This window comes from Misgurnus anguillicaudatus, chromosome 18 (assembly GCF_027580225.2).
Source record: "Misgurnus anguillicaudatus chromosome 18, ASM2758022v2, whole genome shotgun sequence".
In the NCBI taxonomy this organism is placed as follows: Eukaryota; Metazoa; Chordata; class Actinopteri; order Cypriniformes; family Cobitidae; genus Misgurnus; species Misgurnus anguillicaudatus.
This window is the reverse complement of record NC_073354.2, coordinates 37,311,104-37,329,777: the sequence shown is the minus strand read 5'-3', so window position 1 is coordinate 37,329,777 and position 18,674 is coordinate 37,311,104. Positions and strand designations below refer to the sequence as shown.

The following is an 18,674-nucleotide window of genomic DNA, read 5'->3' as shown; positions in this document are numbered from 1 at the left end:
TAGGCTTGATTTCTAATAATTATTCAATAACAGCATACAATTCATGAAGTAATACTGATTTGAGAAATCAATGTTGCTGATTGGCTAATATGAGATTGATATAACAAATGAGAAATTGGTGAAAGTATAAAAATAAAATGATTCATTTTACTGTCTGTCAGACTTTGGCTTTACATATGAGTGTTTAAGAAAGATTTATTGATCGATTGTAAAAATGTCATGATTACCAGTTTAATGGTTAAATGCGATAAAAAATTCCAATGGTTAGTATTACCGCATCATTTTTTAAGTACCAGTGTCACGGCTCAAAAGCCCCTGTCTAGCATCAACCAAATTAGGCAATAACGTGAGACAAACACATTCATTCACGTCTGCTCCCATGTGTTTGTGATGAATTTAAATCCCCAAAAAAATTTACATTTAGGAAAATTGAGTTGTACTGACACATGTTTACTTAAAACATTTTTTAAACAAATCCATCTTTTTTATTCATTTCCAAAAAATGATGTAATCGGATGAGTTTAAAGCTCCTTTCTACTTTGTTTCTTTCACGATGGCCGTTAGCGCAGGTTGTCGTGCAGCTTTACTCGTGGGTCATAAAGCACACCAAGTTTTTACAATGTACGCAGACAGATGACTCGCTCACTTGTGTTTTATCTGAACTACTATAGATAAACATTTATCTCACGACCCCAAATGTGCCATGATTGATGTTATTTATAAGACTTTTATGCAAACAAAAGTGCGCTTTCATGTAAAATCAATTTGAATGTTGGTTTGAATCACGATTTTTTTTTATATTTCTAGAAATTGTTCACAAAACCATGATAATATTGATAACTGTGGTGATTTTGGTCACTATAACTGTGCTGTAAAATTTTCATAACGTTTCATCTTTAATTGACTGAAACTAGACCCCTTCAAGGTTTGTAAACATTGAATGTATATCGGGTGCGTGCGCAGCATGGGGTCAAACTGTTCATACCATTAAGGCTTTCTAGTTTAATCTAACATGGCTGAAAAATGATGACTTACCTAAAATAAAGTGAGCACTCTCAAAATCTTTGCATTGTCCCAGTCTGCACGTTTTATTGCTTGCAGCCACGGATGTTGGATTTTTTGTTTTTGAGATTCTGCAGGAATCCCGAAAAACTTAACGGCAGACCTGGTGCGACTTTCAAAGCCCAAGACCCAAGTAGGCATTTTTGACGATACCGAATAATACACAACTCAACCTGCTGTAATGACTTTTCTAACCCCGACATGCGCAGTGGGAACCGCCTGTGACGTGAACTGTGAAGGGGTCTATTTATCGGGCAATGCCGAAAAAAATTAAATAAAAATAAAATCGACTGATATATCAGACACTGCAATATATCGGCCGGTCACTCCTCATGAGTCCTGTCTCCTATCTCAGTTCTGTGCTTTGGTTTATGTATAACTTTTTTGTAAACAGGAACAAATACCTGGAACCCTAACCACCATAATCCTGCGAAACCTGCAGCCTGATACTCCATATACAGTATCTGTAGTTCCAGTTTATCCCGCCACGGAGGGCAGACGACAGTCTGATAATGGAAGAACTTGTACGTATAAACCTCTGTCTGTATGTCTGTCAATGGGTCTCATTCATTAACCATGCGTACGCACAAATTACGAATGTTTTCACAAATAAATCGTGATTGAACAAAAACTTTTGTATCAAAACTTCTTCTAAATGTATGCAAAAATTCAAGAAAACCTAAAACCACTCGTACACAATAATCACGTACGCTATAATCAAATACTAGGCTGTAATTGTAACGTGTATGATAATGTTGATATATAAAATTAACATGATTATATTTTATATTATTATATTTTCTGTATTATATTATTATACACGTATATTATACATTATTATAGTCTACTTATTTTTTCTACACATATAAAGAAGATGCGCGTAATAACAAATCTTCACGCTTTCCTTCCTCACTTTTTTAATCTCTATATGAAAGCATCTGCTTAATGCCTAATGTAAACGTCATGTAAATTTAATGAGAAGTCCAAACGTCAATCTCCTGTCTGTTTTATTTTAGATACAGATGCACATCTCTATCATATTAATTAAATGTCTTATTTGTTAACGCATCTAATACTTTAATGTTACTTCGGTTGGTGGACAGCACTGGCTTCCTCAACGACAGCAAAACACCCCAAATAAAAAAGGCAAAGTAAAACAGAACTTTACCGATAATAAATGTGATCATGGATTTCTTTTTGAGCTCCTTTACTTCCGTGAGAAACTGCTCTAAAATTTTCTGTGGACCAGCGCTGCGCTACGGAAAACCCTTATATGGAGCTGGTTTGGGCGTGTTTTATGCAAATTATCAACCTCGTGCACTCAGCGGTACATGTGGAAAACTCCAAATTAAGTAACATAAGAACAAGTATAAGAACAAATTCATGTGCGTACGCACGTGTTGTGAATTAGGCGGAAAGTTTTCGTAAGAAGTGTGCGTATAAATACGAAAAAACGTACGCAATTATTAGTGAATGAGACCCAGTGACCTCCAGCTGAGAGACACAAGCTAATACAGATACATTGATATAAATACCACTTCAATGTCTGCCAGTTAATGTTGTTCCAGATATTATGATGAACAGTAGTCACTGTATTTAGTTTTTCTCTTTAATGGCATATTGTCTTTCTGTATCCAGTGCCTCTTGGAGGGGTTCGAAACCTTCGTCTTATCGATCCCACCTTTACAACACTCACCGCCACATGGGCAGCGGCAGGTGGAAACGTTCAGGGTTATAAAGTGATCTACATGCCCACCGACGGGGGAGCTGAGATCATGGTACTTCTATCTCCATCTGAATTTACAAGTGAAAAATCTAATGACATGGGTTACTGAAAGATGTGTATTTTTATTGATGGGATCATCGCCTGAGGAAGAGAGACGAAGGAGATTTCGTCTCATTACTCTTGAAACTGCTGAGAAAGTTTTCGACTGGGAATACCAATGTTTAGACTGAGCTGGAGTAAACTGTGAAGCCTCTTAAAAGATTTCTTTGGCAAGCCACAAAGAAATAGTGCTCAAAGTTTTGTTAACTTTATCATATTTGATTAAGAGGACCTCGTGCATCCAGTTTCTGTCAGAATGAACGAAGGCATGTCACTGTGTTTAAAGATATCACAGATATGACAGATATCCCTTCAGGCACTCTTAATAATATAAATGGGCAACTACACTTTGGACTGTCCTGAACTAAAAACCTTTAAAGCATGTCTGTTTTTGCAGGAGCAAGTGTCTGAAAGCACTACAACATTAGTATTGAAGAGTCTCAGTCCAGACACCATGTACACAGTGACTGTAGTGCCGGTGTACGCTGAAGGAGACGGACCACAACTCACTGAGAGAGGAAAAACTAGTAAGTGTTACACCTCATAACACATATAATCAGAAAAACATGTCAAGACTTCATGATGAGTGTTGTCTCTGTAGAACCTCTGGGTAGCGTGAGGAACCTGCAGGTTACAGATCCGACTATCAACACCTTGAACGTACGCTGGGAGCCGGCAGAAGGAAACGTGCGGGAATACATCGTCATTTACGTTCCTGAGGGTGGACAAGATAAAGAAGTGGTGAGTAATCTTTAAAGTTGTCAATTTCACTAGGTATGTTAACATGCAATCAAATAATCAGTTTGTAATCGTGTGATGGCTCAATTGAGGTCGATCAGATGCAAATTTTGATCGTATTGAAGGTGGTGGTGTAGTCCACCATCTGTGATCCGATCAGCAGAAAAAAAGTATGCATGCAAACCTGTGAATCATAGTAGTTTCTCAATCAGACACAAAAATACCTTGTGCACATTTGCAGAAGAATTGTGCTTAAGTTTAAGTCTTATATTTACCTCATATTTACGTATCACATGATTCTTGACACAGAAACATACAATAGCAAGGCAATGACACAGCACACATTATTAACATAATGAGGTCACGTGCTGTACTTTATGTAGCGTTCATGTGTTCTTTCATAAAAGCAATAAAAAAGCGTCTGCCTTTTAAAAAGTGTGTTTTATTTGCCTATATAAAACAACTTTCTTCAACTTTGACATTTATCTGTGTGCTGCGTTGTCAAGTTCTCTGCTTTTTTGCAAAATGTTTCACCAAAATTATTTTTTGTTTCTGGGAAGTGAATAGTCATTGGGATGCTTTTTGGCTAATTTTGAATGTCCATTCATGTATTGGTTTTGAGACGCCAATCTGGCAACCCTGGCTGTGCACTTGCGCAGACGTTTGGTTGGAATTATATAGAAAGTGCATGTAAACAAAGATTTTAATCAGATTGCAATGTTTAGGGTGCATGTAAACTGTACTGTACTGTAGTTATGCCGAGTTCAGACTGCACGATTTTAGCCCTGATTTTGACTCACCGACAGGTTTTGAGAAATCCCAGACAAATGCCTGAAATCACAGCCAAATCGGTGCTCGTGCACACGAGTGACAATCACACAGTGTGAATTATCAAAAGCGCGTTCTGAGAGAATCGCAGACAAGTCGCCGACACCCGTGAGATATTTGGCATGCTAAATATCTGGACCTGTCGGGCGATTTAAAATCATGACTGAAAATAACATCGGCAATGACCTACAGCCAATGAGAGAGCAACATACAGGACAGCTGGAAGTTCAGGGAGGAGTTAGGAAGGTACAGCCCATAATATCAGCAAGCATGAATTTGGTTAAGAAAAGGGCTTCTTTTCTTTTTCTTTTCGCTACAAATGAGTGCACATGCCGTTATGGCAAGCTTCTTGCGGGCTACCATTTTTAATTATAATCCGCAGTGTCACGTTAGATCTGTTGTTTCCTTGTCACTTCTCGCGTGTGTTTGGCTGTGAGACGTAGTTTGTGGACCGGGACCAAGTTGTCAGCGATTCTTCCTATGGTAAAGTCATGCTGGTGAAACCCCCTGTTGCCGATCTGTTTGTGCAGTGTGAAACAGCAGTGACTGAATGCTACCCCAGATAGTCATGCAGTATGAAAAGATATGTGACCCGACTACTTTGAATTCGTGCAGTCTGAACTCGGCATAACCTGCAATCAGATTAAATTCAATCGGATTGACAACATTTTGTGCATGTAAACATAGCCGCTGTCCTTTAGATTGCATGATTTTTGTGTGATCAGGATCAAGTGTCTGGAAGCACCACCTCGACTGTTTTGAAGAGTCTGGAGCCGGATACCACATACACCGTGACTGTAGTGCCGGTTTATCATGAGATGGAGGGCATACCTCTTTCAGAGAATGGAAGAACAAGTGAGTTTATTGGTGGATATTGAAGACACTAAAAAGGAAAAAAAATGAAAATTGATTAATTCCTGATATTTCAGAACCATTGGGTGGAGTTCGAAATCTTCAGGTCATTGATCCCACAAGCAGCACCTTGAACGTTCGCTGGGAGCACGCAGACGGAAACCCTCGAAATTACAAAGTGTTTTACGTCCCAGAGCCTGGAGATGATGAGAAAATGGTAAGATGTGATTAACCTTTAGTTTATAAATAACATTAGCATAAGCAAACTTGTGTTTCTAACTAAATCCTTCATCCTGATTTAAAAATGATTTGCAATTATGTAAACGATGATTGCTTAGATCTGTGATGATGGTTTTTAACCTTTGATTTGTTTGTTTAATAAACAGGAACTTGTTTCTGGAGGCACAACCAGCACCGTCCTGCGTAATCTCAATGCTAACACGATGTACAAGGTCACACTGTTACCCATGTATGAGAATGATGTTGAAGGAAAACGTCAGGCTGAAAATGGAAAGACAAGTGAGTCTTGAAACCGCTCATTTCTGGTCTGTTTGGAGCGATCTCAGTTCATGGCTTGTGAAAAGTTCATCATGTCTGTTTTACTAACACAAAACCTTTGGGAGCCGTGAAGAACCTGCAGGTAACAGACCCGACCGTAAACACTTTAAGGGTTAGATGGGACCCCGCAGACGGAGATGTCCGGCAGTACAACATCCTCTACGTGCCTGTTGCTGGTGGTGCTGAGAGCACGGTAAAAGATCCATCTGTCCCATCTCCATCTTTTTGGTTAGTTTGTCTGTAAATGTGTGTGAACATGATGATGATGATGATGATGATGTCTTCTTCAGACACAAGTGTCCGGGATGTCCACCAGTACTATCTTGAGAAACCTGCAGCCAGACACAGAATACAGAGTCACTGTTGTGCCCATTTATCCAGACGACGAAGGAAAGAAACAGTCGGAGAACGGCAAGACAAGTACGTAGCAAAAAAATACTGAAATACAATATTTGTCTCATGCAGTATACCGAGCCTATACATGAATTGAAATTCTGACCATTCACAGAGCCTTTGGGTGGAGTTAAGAACCTGCAGGTTACCGATCCCACAACCAGCTCACTGAATGTCCGCTGGGAGCCTGCTGAGGGTAACGTCCGCCAATATCGACTCTTCTACGTGCCAGTGTCTGGTGGTGCTGAGGACATGGTAAGAGATGCTCTACTGTCTCTTGACGGTCTTTCTTAATGTGCCACCCATCTTCTCAAAGTCTCAGTTTAACTGTCGTGTGTCAACAGGAGCAAGTTTCTGGAGGAACCACCAACACCATACTTAGGAACCTTCTGTCAGACACGCCCTACACGGTGACTGTGGTTCCTGTTTATCCAGAGGGAGAGGGTCTCCGTCTGTCTGAGAAAGGAAAGACACGTGAGTTGTTTTTAAACATCTCTAAAGCCAACATTACAATCACTATTGCTCGAACAAACTGGAGGTTTGGGTTTTTTGAGCTATTTGTGTGGCTCTTCCTGTAAAGAGCATTCTGAATCAGTCATTTTGGTTAGGATGTTGATTTTAGAGGATTTTCAGTACAGGACTGTAGGGTTGCTTGCTTTTTTAAGGTTATTTTGCATAGATTTTGCCACAGTGTTTCAGGGCAAGACAACTACACTTTATAATAGGGATGCACCAATGTACGGCCTATAATCAGTATCAGCAGATACACGTAAAAGATATTTATCCAACTATTGGACATCCCCTCTTTCTCATGAAAATGCACTATACAAACTTAAATAATCCATGAACGCTTTGGTATATAAACATAAGGTTGGTCTCATTTGAAAGAAGCACTTAAAAGATTATTGCTGAATTGAAAAAATTAAAAATATAGTTTTGTCTAAACGTTATTGTAGATGAACCTTTTAACTGTCACAGTCTGTCACCATGTTGTATACAGGATACAGAATGAAGAGTTTACTTCAATATTTTTGATGTAAATTTAAATGATGTCATGATAAACTATGTATTGTTGGAAAGGTCTAAGCCTCTAGAATAAATATTTCAACAGTGGGCTGGGTGACAGTTAAAGGGTTAAAAGCAGCTGATGATCAGTACAGATATATTATTGGAATAAAAAAGGGCAGAAAAATGCATCACAACTCAAACTTGTGATTATTTGAATTGACAATGTGACAATGACAACAGAATTACAGTTTGTCCGCTCTGCACTTCTAGGATTTCATGGCATAACAATTTGAAACAAGGAGTAAAAGTAAAACTATCGGTGTCATTGGAAGTAATCAAATATCAGTATCGGCATTGAAATTTTGTATCAGTGCATTCCTACTTCACACAATTTCTGGATGTTTATACTTTACATGCTTCATATAAATTTTATTTAAGCATGCTACAATCGTTTAATAGAAGCAAAACAATTTAAGTGTTAGTATAGCCAATTTTTTTTCACGGACAGTGTGTGTGATGCAGTTTTCTTTATCAGAAATGTAAGCGTGTACTGTATGCACACCGCCGGATTAAAAAAACCCTGCATACATTGTATGGTTAGGGTTAGGTTAGGTTAGGGTTAGGTTAGTTTATTTACATGTACGAGTCAAATAAACTATACTTTGCAATGCTGTGTAAAAAAACGACTACACTCCGGGCTTTATACACATCTGCTTTAAAAGCATGTTAAGCAGTTTAACCCTACCGTTAATGCCCCTCCCCATTACCTGACTTTTCTTTTTGGCACTTTCTCATCGTAAAACCTGTCTGCGGTTTTGTCAATTGTTTCAATCAGCATTCATTCCTCAGTTTTACTGAGTTTCCTACTGTGCTGTTCTTTACTTCTTCTCAGTTTGTTGCTTAGTGGCTTTTCTTTTAACTCGCTTTCTCTCTTTCTCCGCTCAGTTCCTCGTTTCCCACCCAGAAACATTGTGGTGTACAATCCCACCACCAACAGTCTGAATGTTCGTTGGGAACCGGCCTCAGGCCAGGTGCAGCAGTACAGAGTCAAATATTCTCCATTGACTGGTGTACGACCGCTGCAATCGGTGAGTGACACACAAACACACGACAGTAATGTGCTTTTCTATATATTCTAGATATATGTATCTCTCTCAAGGGTTTTTCTCCTCCTAGAAGTTTTCCCACAGGGTATTTCTTCTAGAGTATTTTTTTTATCACATGGAGATTCAGCCAACATTGGCTTAACTTAGCACTTTCCTGTACACGTTACATTATTACTAAGCTCACTTGTACGGTTTATTATTAGCTGCTGTATTCTGCTTTTTATATTATCTATCGATTTTTCTGTGTTTTCCCCTACATCTATAAATGTTAAGAAAATCAGTCTAGTTTTTAAAGAAAAATATACACTTTAAGTGAATTAAAACAAGCAAAGAAATCTGCCAATGGGGTAAGCAATTTTTCCTGAAATTATCTTTAAGTGTTTAGGAAAATAGTTCAAGATTTTTTTTCTTGCCCCATTGTCAGATTTTTTTTGCTTGTTTTGAGCACAAATTCACTTAAATTTAGTTTTTTGTCTTGTGTCATTTCGCTCATAAAAAATCCATTTAGATTTAAGAATTTTGTAGATATTTGTACTAAAAACTTAAAACCAGCCAACATTGGCCGTAGCCAGCTATGAGGTCACAGAGGTCCGTAAATTAGTACATGGAAAAGTACATATACTAAGTGTATTTAAAAGTGTATTTTAGTGCCCCTTTTTCACCTGGGATGCTATTTATTATCTCTTAACCAGCTGTTTTTTTCAGTAATGTGAATGTGAAGCTCCAGAAATGCACCATTAAAGTTCCCGGTCTTTTCAAAAATGTTTAGAGGAATGCTCACAGTCTTATTGTCCAAACAAACAAGTCACCATGAGCTGTAATAAAACCCCATCAAATCTGCATGAGTACTTGTTTGATTATTTTCCCAGATCAATAGATTGTGGTCACTTCCAACTTTAATTGTATGTAAAAAACCAGCAGGAGGAACATAAGTCAGATGGGTTTAGTGTTGATTCAACATGACAGAATTGTCATTCTTGGATAATCTCTTCCTTCAAGGCAATAAGAAGTTTTTGAAAGACAGATGAATGTTTAGCAACTTTATACTTTTGCATTCTTGACCAAGTGCAAGTTGGGACACTGAAGAGAGACCTTCAGATATAACACACAGTACTGCAAACCCATCAGTCTGATGTAGATGAGTTTCAGTCAGAGATTCAGCCTCCAATCGTGATGTACAAATGAGAAACAAACGAGCAGATGTGATGATAATGCTGACGGGTGATGACAGGTAGCTGACGGGTTTCCCTTTAGTTCAGTCTCTCCAGCAGACCCTCGCTCTCCAGGGATCAATCCCGTTGAGATGACAGTATTTATGTAACGTTTAACCCAGTGAGAACATCTGTTTGCATTACATATCTGTTTGGAAATGTTATCTTGTGCTGGTAATCTAAACAGGGGCTTAACAGTGACATCATTATGTATATTTCATTTGCCAGGTTTGTAACATCTGAGCTGTATTTTTATACACTGGATGTTTGTTAAAATGCTGAATCTGAATGATATCTAAACACTGATTCTCTCCTCAGGTTTTTGTTCCTGGCAACACCAACAACGCTTTCCTGGATCAACTGATTCCTGATACTCCGTACACAGTGAGCGTCTTGGCCGTGTACGCGGACGGAGAAGGTCCAGCAATCACTGACAAAGGAAAAACATGTAAGTGATATCTTTGAAGTTAATGATTAGAAAGAAAACACGAACAATCTTAATATTGCTCATACTTACTGTTACTAATAAACACTCATATAAAATATGTGCTGCAATATTTGTGCATCATAAATAAACAATAAAATCATAGTGAAGATCTGGCAACCGTCTCTAACCGCCAACATCATTGTGTTAAGTTTGTGGGACCAGCATCAGTAATCTCATCTCGTGTTTTAGTACCACGGGGTGGACCCAGAAACATGCGAGTCTTTGAAACCACCACGAACACCATCAGCATCGGCTGGGATCATGCCGAGGGTCCTGTACAGCAATATAAGATCTCATATGCACCAATGAAAGGAGACCCCATCACTGAATTTGTGAGTAACCAGTCAAATTCAACCAAACTACACGATTTGTTGCATCAGTCAGAACATTCTTGGAAGAAGATGAACTGATCCTCATTGAGTAAATGTTATTTAGATTGGATAAATGCAGTATACTGTTGTATGTGCGTCTCTGAGATTAAAATAGAAAACAGTGGACATTGCCACAAGCCCCAAGTCTGTATGTTGTCTGTATGAACATGTTATTCAATCATTTTACATTTTTTCTGCAGGCGTTTGTTCCTGGTAACAGAAATAATGCAATCCTTCAAAACCTTCTGCCTGACACCCCATACAACATCACAGTGGAGGCCGTTTATCCTGAAGGACCTGGAGGATCCCTGAACGGAAATGCAAAAACACGTCAGTGAAGCCGACAACAAATTTAACATCACAAATAACCAGTCTTGAGTGGTAGCAAACTAAACTAACTAACTCTCTTGTGTTCAGTTGGCTTGCTTGAACCTCAGAATCTTCGGGTGTCAGATGAGTGGTACACGCGTTTCCGTGTGTCCTGGGACCCTGCACCGTCTCCAGTCATGGGTTACAAGCTGGTTTACCAGCCAACAGATAAAGATCCATCTCGATTTATCATCCAAACTATTGTAGATTGACCCTGTTATTGTTCTCAGTGAATATTTACTAAATGTCTGAGATGCAAATGAGAGTCAAGATCCAAAGAATTGTGTGTTCATAAGTTGATATTTTAACAAATATGTGTTGAATGTCCTTTAGATAGGGACGAATCTCTGGAGGTGTTTGTTGGTGATGTCACTACCTTTACTCTCCATAACCTCCTGCCTGGCACAACGTACGATGTTCAGGTGTACGCCCAATATGATGGCGGTGTCAGCAAACCTCTCATGGGACAAGGAACAACACTGTACGCTTCTACGGTTACTCATACAATGTTTATTTTACTCGGGTGTTTTCAGTACGATGATGTAGTATGACTGTTTTTTTCAGTGTACCTCAATGTGACCAACATCGAGTCTTATGACGTCGGCTATGACAAATTCTGCATTAAATGGACGCCTCACCGTGCCGCCACTTCTTACAGAATTAAGCTAAACCCTCTGGACCGTAAGTCAACTTGAATTCAGCTAATTCAAAACATTATGAGACATCATATCATGTGAATACAGATCTCAGTTTAGCCTAAAACCGAAGCAGCGTTACATATCAGCATCACTTGTCTTTTAAGGAAATCCCAGAATGCATTGTGATGAGCTCTGTAAATAATTAAACCGGGCAGAGTTATGAGAAGATGAATGAGAGAATTATGAATGAAAGTTTAGACAGTAGGAGTTTCATCCGGATGTCCTCCCGATGATGTGTCATTTATCTTCTGTTGTTGTATAAATAACTGCTTTGAGTATTTGCTGTGGTAACAACAGTGGACCACCCTGCTTGCATCATTCCATGAGAATGACCGATTATTTACTCGCTCAAACCCTTATCAGTTTGTTTGTCTAAAGCTTTTGTTTTCATGTTGCCAGAGAATGATGCATAACATTTAACATGCAACCAACCTTACCATTGGATTTCAGCAGAATGAATTACATCAGTTTGCAGAAAACCCCTAGAAACTCTTTAAACACGAATCAAACCTATTACCACATAGTTCCCATGTTCCTAAATACATTTTTATATGCATTTGGCAGATGCTGTTATCTAAAGCAATTTCCAGTGCTTTCAATGCTACATCAGCATGTGGGTTCCCCGGAAGTTAAAAATGTGAACTTTGTGTTGCTAATGCAATGCTCTACCAATCGAGCTAAAGGAAAACCAAGTGTTTTAAAAATTAAGCAAAATAATGCCCCCTTTTAACCAGAAAGAAACGGGTGCTAGTTCAGAGTTAGTGCTGTTGCTGGTTCGATGTTGGGTCGCCTGGCGAGCCTTCTAAGAACCAGTTTGCTTTTCCATGGGCTAGAGCCAAGTCTTACATCATAGTGTACATTGAATCTTTCTCAGCAATGTTAGCGTGGCAGCGCCAAACACAAGCACACCATCAACAAAGTCAGATGTTGCATAATTAATAATGGTCACGGCTTTGCTTACCTAGCCTGGGAAAACCCAGACAACTTCCAGCAAATTTATATTTGCTCTGCAAGTAGTCTGGCAAAGAGGCCATTCAAGCCCATTTCTAATGCCGAGAAATCGCGACACCAACCAGAAACGTTGGGACGGGCTTTAAACGGTGACGACAGCGCAGTGACGGTGAAGCAGATTTTGTACATTACAAAGATGGATGCCGCCGTGGAATATCACTCATTCGAATTAGCTATCGCGTTTGTTTTAAGTGATTTAAACTTTTCCCTTTCATTAAAACCTGAGCAAGGAACAACACTTGAAGCCTTCATATCTAAAAAGAGATGTTAGCAGTGTCTTACCGACAAGATCCGGCAAAAGTCTGATATAGCTCTGCATACATCATCTCCTTCATCGCTGTGATTGGTATTAGGTCTATCCAATTTGACACAGAGTCATTTAAGAGACGTCCGATGCTGACGCCCCTTTGGAAATGATTTTTCTATGAAGCTTTGCCAGACCATAACTCAGTTACTACTGAGAATGGTCTGGTTTTAACCAGGCTATTGCTTAACTACATTGACATCCAAATGCAGTGAATTAACGTGTATGTGCAGCTCTACGTAATATATATAAACTGAGGTTACAATCGAAAATAACAGTATGGGCATAATACATTTTATTTAGGGTGACCATGCGTGCGGTTCTTCCCGGACGCGTCCTGGCCAGGATTTCGGGTGCGTCTTCCAGAAGTCATATTTGTTGACCACATATGTCATAGAGGATTATTATTATTATTATTACAGAAAAGCAACCATTACATTTTAAGGTAAGAATGAAACTACGATTGTATGTCTTATGTTTTAAACTGAATGGCGTATGCGGTCAACAAATACGACTTCCAGGAGACGCCCCGAAATCCTGGCCGGGACGCGTCCGGGAGGAATGGCACGTATGGTCACTCTAATTTTATTGTACCCAGAGCACTGTTAGCCTTAGCATGTAGCTACCCTTCTAATTTCATGTCACAGTAACCCCGCCCCCAATCAGTTCAGCAATGTTTTTGAGCTACTTAAGAACCACTTTTTATGGTTCAGAGACTGTGGTTTGGGTGTCGAAAAAGAAAGTACTAAATTGAAATTAGCACTCAAACTGTCTTGGTGGAACAGGGGCATGAAAGCATCAACAAAACATTACCCTGGTATTACCGTGTCTTCTTTTACATGTACCATAATATAACCTGCAGTATTATTTTTTGAACTACTGTACCTCGGTGTATCCTGTAAAAACATATATTGTGGTTATTGTAATAATGCCAGTACTGTTTGATTTCTTTTCAGCATCAGCTAGAGGTCAGCAGGAAATCACCATCGCCCCTCAGAGTCAGTACTGTTTCGATGGTTTGAGTCCAGATTCTCCCTACAGCGCTACTGTGTTTGTCCAGACCCCCAATCTAGAAGGACCTGGAGTCAGCACCAAAGAAAGAACCTGTAAGTTCAAGATTGATTCTGAAACCCCTTCAGTGAAGAAAACCCACACATTCATCTCAGTTTTTTTCTTTTGCTTTGTCTAGTGGTCAAACCGACACCTGTGCCAACAAAAGCACCCACTCCTCCTCCACCACCCACAATTCCTCCTGGATGGGCAGGTATGTATCTGCAGTCACTTATATTACATGTAGACTTTCACTACACGATTATCATGGCCAAAGGAATTTATGGTGACGACATTATTGCGGTGGACATCTATGGGGTTGGATTTGTTTTAATATATATATATATATATATATTATGAAAAACACCAATAAATGTTGGTTAGTCCACTTACTCTATTATGTGAGTCGTAATGTTTAAACAACTGCTTTGCAATTGTAATGGCAAATAGCCACAGAGTCATAGCTGTGAGTTTTGCAAGAGCATGACATCTCACATTTGTTTGGAAAATATATAAACTATAGTTAATCACCAGATTGCAATGAAGAAAGTGTCAGAATTTGTATGGCCACATGCATGCCAACATGTTTTAGATTTGAGCTCTTTGATATTGGTTTTAATCAAAGAAATATGAGTATCAGTCTCTTTCATCTTTAATTCCTGAAAACGATAAAAAATTGCGGCTGGACCGTCCTCAAATCCTGTTTATCTCACGAGAGCCAATTTCCACTCCACAGAAGTCAGCTGGCTTTAAGTGTTGAGATTTTCATTTAGTAAAGTTATTTTTCACAAAGCTGAGAACATTGTTGTGGTGAGACGGATGAAGTCGGCTCATAATAACATTATTTCTTTGATTGAAAGTTTGATTATTAACATTAAATAACTCTTCTGTGTTTCATATGTGCCTCAATCTTGTTTAATTTCACCAAACTGTTGGATCAAGAGTAATCACAATATAAAGCTTCATGATGACTCCACTCTTCTGTAATGATTCAGTTGATTAGAAATGAAAGATATCCGTTTAAAGAGTTGGTTTTTTTCTTTTAGTTTGTAAAGGGGCCAAAGCAGATGTGGTTTTCCTCATCGATGGATCCTGGAGTATTGGAGATGACAGCTTTAGTAAAGTAGTACAGTTTGTGTATAGTGTCGTCGGAGCGTTTGACGTCATCGGCCCATCAGGAATGCAGGTAACTTACTTCACCAAGGCAACTTAAGTTATTCTACCTGCATAACTTTATCCTGCAACATTGTTGCTACAATAAATAAATTATATATATATATATATATATATATATATATATATATATATATATATATATATATATATATATATATATATATATATATATAAATAATTCCTCAAATCACATGACATCTTTTCATTAGGAAATGCCAGGATCTAAGTAAACAATATAGAGTTAAATCAATCATATATGCCATTATTCTGTCAGTTGATATGAAATCTTTCTCTGTATTTTTTTAACAGATCTCATTCGTGCAGTACAGCGACAGTGCAAAGACAGAGTTTAATCTCAACTCATATGATAATAAGGGCATTTCGCTTTCCGCTCTTAAACTCATCCGATACAGAGGAGGAAACACTAAAACAGGTAAGATTTATACACGCATACATTTCCACTTCAATTCTCCATTCTATTTTATTCCATGTTGAATAATGCAGATCTCAGTTAGCAATGACTACTGAAGCTTCTGAAATTCTGAAAAGCTTCACTTCTCAAAATCAAGATTTAATTTAGACCAGAAAAGAAAGATTTTGTAACTTTTTAAGAAAACTATATACTGGTGCTTTAAAGAACCCAGAAACCAACTAACTTTCTTTTTTCTTTTCTTTAAAGAAGCCAGAAAATCAAGAACCCTATATGTTGTATATGTTGGGTAATGGCTCTTGATTAGAATGTTTTTGACAAATCTAATGTGTTGTAAAGAACTTTGAGATCTGAGAGTGAACAAATAATACAGGGTATACAAGGTCTTTTGTTTGTGTGTTCCCTGGGTTCGAACCCATAACATTTTGCGTTGCTAACAAACTGCTCTACCACTGAGCAACACAGAAACATTGTGTATAAACTCTTTAAACTCTTTTAACACACGTTTTATTGTCTGTTTGTTTCTTAGGTGTGGCTCTGAAGCACGTGTACGAGAAAGTCTTCACTATTGATAGCGGAATGAGACGAAATGTACCAAAGGTTGTGGTTGCTGTAACAGATGGACGCTCTCAGGATGAAGTGAAGAAGAATGCTGCCAAACTACAACATGCTGGTACGGCCAAAATCATTCACATCCGCAAAACCTGCTGATTGATTGAATTGCGTAATCAACACTTAGTAATGCTACAGGTCTGCAAGTTATACAGCAGTATTGCAAATGTACATGTCACATTTGTTTTCAATAACTAAATGAATAGTCAAAGTTTTAGGACAATGCCGATAGCAGAGAGACTAGCGGGTTTGATTTTTATTGAATACAAACTGTGGCAAATTGGCAAGAACTAAATTAGGACAGAAGCTTTTGGTTAAAAATACCACGTGGAGTTTGGCCTCTTTACAGTATAATAAATGTTCTCATTGAAAATGTGTCGTTTCAGGTTACAGCGTTTTTGTGATCGGTGTGGCCGATGTTGATTTCGTCGAGCTGCAGCACATTGCCAGCAAACCGAGCGAACGTCACGTCTTTGTGGTGGACGACTTTGACGCATTCTCCACCATCCAGGACAACCTGGTCACTTTCATTTGTGAAACTGCAACATCCTGTGAGTTTGATGGCATCTGATGTTTTTCTCCACATAACTCAGATCTTTATTGTTCTTCATCAAATGAAGCAATAATGTTCAGGCCTGAAGTTAATTTTAGTCTGTTTTTCCAGCTTGTCCTCTGATCTATGTAAATGGATTCACATCTCCAGGTAGGCCCGTAATACATGCCTGTATAATTGAATCTCTCTGTGTAAATATATGCAGACTACTGACATACATCTGTGTGTTTTCACAGGATTTAGAATGCTGGAGGCTTTTAATCTGACTGAGAAGATGTACGCTAGCACCAAGGGCGTCTCTATGGAGCCCGGTTCTTTCAACAGTTACACCGCCTACAGGCTGCACAAGAATGCTCTCCTGACTCAGCCTTCATCGTGAGTCCAGTCTTCATCAGACATCTTCTTCTGATATCTCCATCAGTTCTTGCTAATCTGACATTGGCAGTATGCTTGAGTTTGGTTGTTGTCCTGGTAACCTGTAGAGCTTGTAAAACTCTTCAGATGCCAGGTTTTTCCCACACACTTCCTAATGATGATACCAGACAGATCACTGAAGAAATACTGGATCACATCAGTCCTGTCATTTGTGCACGCCGGTGCTGATGTCTGCAGGAATAAGCTTTTTCCTTCTGGATATGACTGATGTTATTCATTTTGATTTTTACAGTTATATTCATCCCGATGGTCTGCCCTACACGTATACCATCATTCTAACGCTTCGTCTGTTGCCCGACTCACCCACAGAGGCTTTCGATGTCTGGCAGGTGTCAGATAAAAACTACAAACCTGAGACTGGTGTCACTATTGATCGTAAGTCTCATTCAAACTATTATAATCTAAGATTGGAACCATGCCCCACAATGTTTACGCGGGTAACTATTTTATTTTTTAACATGGTTTCTTAATGGAGGATGGAGGCATTTTGTTAACAGGACATATTTTTTAGCATAGATCTAGTAAATACATGAAATATAGCTGCATTAAATATGTGCTAATAGCTTGAAGACACTTTGCAAATTGTATCATTTTTATTTTATTTTAAAATTAACCAATAACATCAAAGAAATGATCAAGGTAACAGGACTGAACATACTGTCATAGCATCAATATCAATAGTTTTAATGTAGTTTTTGAGAATATACATATATAGATACAGGTCATTGAAGTGCTTGAATCTATTTTATTCAAGAAGTTTTCTGGAAAAAACTCCATATTATTCCCTGTGTAGTGTAAGATAATATCATAAAAATTCTAGACTTTTTAAGCACACATGCTAAACTGTTTGCTTTAAATGCTTATATCTTCTGTATGTGAATGTTGATTCATACCAAAATGCTTTTTTACATAGTTTGACAAATAAAAACGTCTCGGGTTACGTATATAACTGTTGTTCCCTGAGAAGGGAACGAGACGCTGCGTCTCCCTTGCAATACTTCCTGTGTCCCTGTAATGCCGTCTTTGGCAATATTTTAGATAGCAATATACCTCCTGGCTCCCACGTCACCCTGTCTTTGTCGTTAAGCTTCAGCATTGGTTGAATTTGATATACACATTCAGACACACTTACCCCTGGAGACGTCCCCAAAGTGTCACCGCAGTGACGCAGCGCAAGTTCCCTCGAAAGTGAACTGTAACAATATATCTTAAAAGTAACACGATGTAACCTTGCGCTCACTTAAAATGTGTCCCCACATTTAGTCCTTGAATTTGAGGGTATTGGACCTGGAAAGGTCCTTGAATTTTAAGTTAACTAAGGGGTGGGAACCCTGAGGTAAGTGTTTGCAATCAATTTATTAAGAATGTGGGTTGACATTCTGTCTTTCTACCTTTCATTTGTTTAGCTTCTGCCCAAACCGTGTCGTTTTACAATAAGGACACAACCGGAGAGATCCAGCGTGCTACGTTTAAAGACGATCAAGTGAAGAAAATCTTCCATGGAAGCTTCCATAAGGTAAACTTCTTTTTTCAGTCCATGTCCATGTGTTTGAAACTGGTTGATGTTGTACGGTGTGCTGCAACTAAGCTTTGCATG

At 38.6% G+C, this 18,674-nt stretch overlaps 1 protein-coding gene across 1 annotated transcript in view; it reads left to right on the top strand.

Moving 5' to 3' along the window:
• The window catches only part of col12a1b (collagen, type XII, alpha 1b), an 83,831-nt gene that overhangs the window by 41,812 nt on the left and 23,345 nt on the right, over positions 1–18,674 (top strand). Inside the window, exons 35-62 of the mRNA XM_073856431.1 lie at positions 1,457–1,586; positions 2,701–2,840; positions 3,285–3,414; positions 3,489–3,628; positions 5,179–5,308; positions 5,383–5,522; positions 5,692–5,824; positions 5,917–6,056; positions 6,154–6,283; positions 6,372–6,511; positions 6,601–6,730; positions 8,210–8,352; positions 9,900–10,029; positions 10,258–10,400; positions 10,640–10,769; positions 10,857–10,979; positions 11,145–11,293; positions 11,378–11,489; positions 13,778–13,927; positions 14,011–14,085; positions 14,918–15,057; positions 15,357–15,480; positions 16,007–16,150; positions 16,476–16,640; positions 16,754–16,792; positions 16,879–17,017; positions 17,310–17,452; positions 18,484–18,593. Coding sequence (XP_073712532.1) covers positions 1,457–1,586; positions 2,701–2,840; positions 3,285–3,414; positions 3,489–3,628; positions 5,179–5,308; positions 5,383–5,522; positions 5,692–5,824; positions 5,917–6,056; positions 6,154–6,283; positions 6,372–6,511; positions 6,601–6,730; positions 8,210–8,352; positions 9,900–10,029; positions 10,258–10,400; positions 10,640–10,769; positions 10,857–10,979; positions 11,145–11,293; positions 11,378–11,489; positions 13,778–13,927; positions 14,011–14,085; positions 14,918–15,057; positions 15,357–15,480; positions 16,007–16,150; positions 16,476–16,640; positions 16,754–16,792; positions 16,879–17,017; positions 17,310–17,452; positions 18,484–18,593 — 3,642 coding nt within the window. The remainder of the gene's footprint in view (positions 1–1,456; positions 1,587–2,700; positions 2,841–3,284; positions 3,415–3,488; positions 3,629–5,178; positions 5,309–5,382; positions 5,523–5,691; positions 5,825–5,916; positions 6,057–6,153; positions 6,284–6,371; positions 6,512–6,600; positions 6,731–8,209; positions 8,353–9,899; positions 10,030–10,257; positions 10,401–10,639; positions 10,770–10,856; positions 10,980–11,144; positions 11,294–11,377; positions 11,490–13,777; positions 13,928–14,010; positions 14,086–14,917; positions 15,058–15,356; positions 15,481–16,006; positions 16,151–16,475; positions 16,641–16,753; positions 16,793–16,878; positions 17,018–17,309; positions 17,453–18,483; positions 18,594–18,674) is intronic.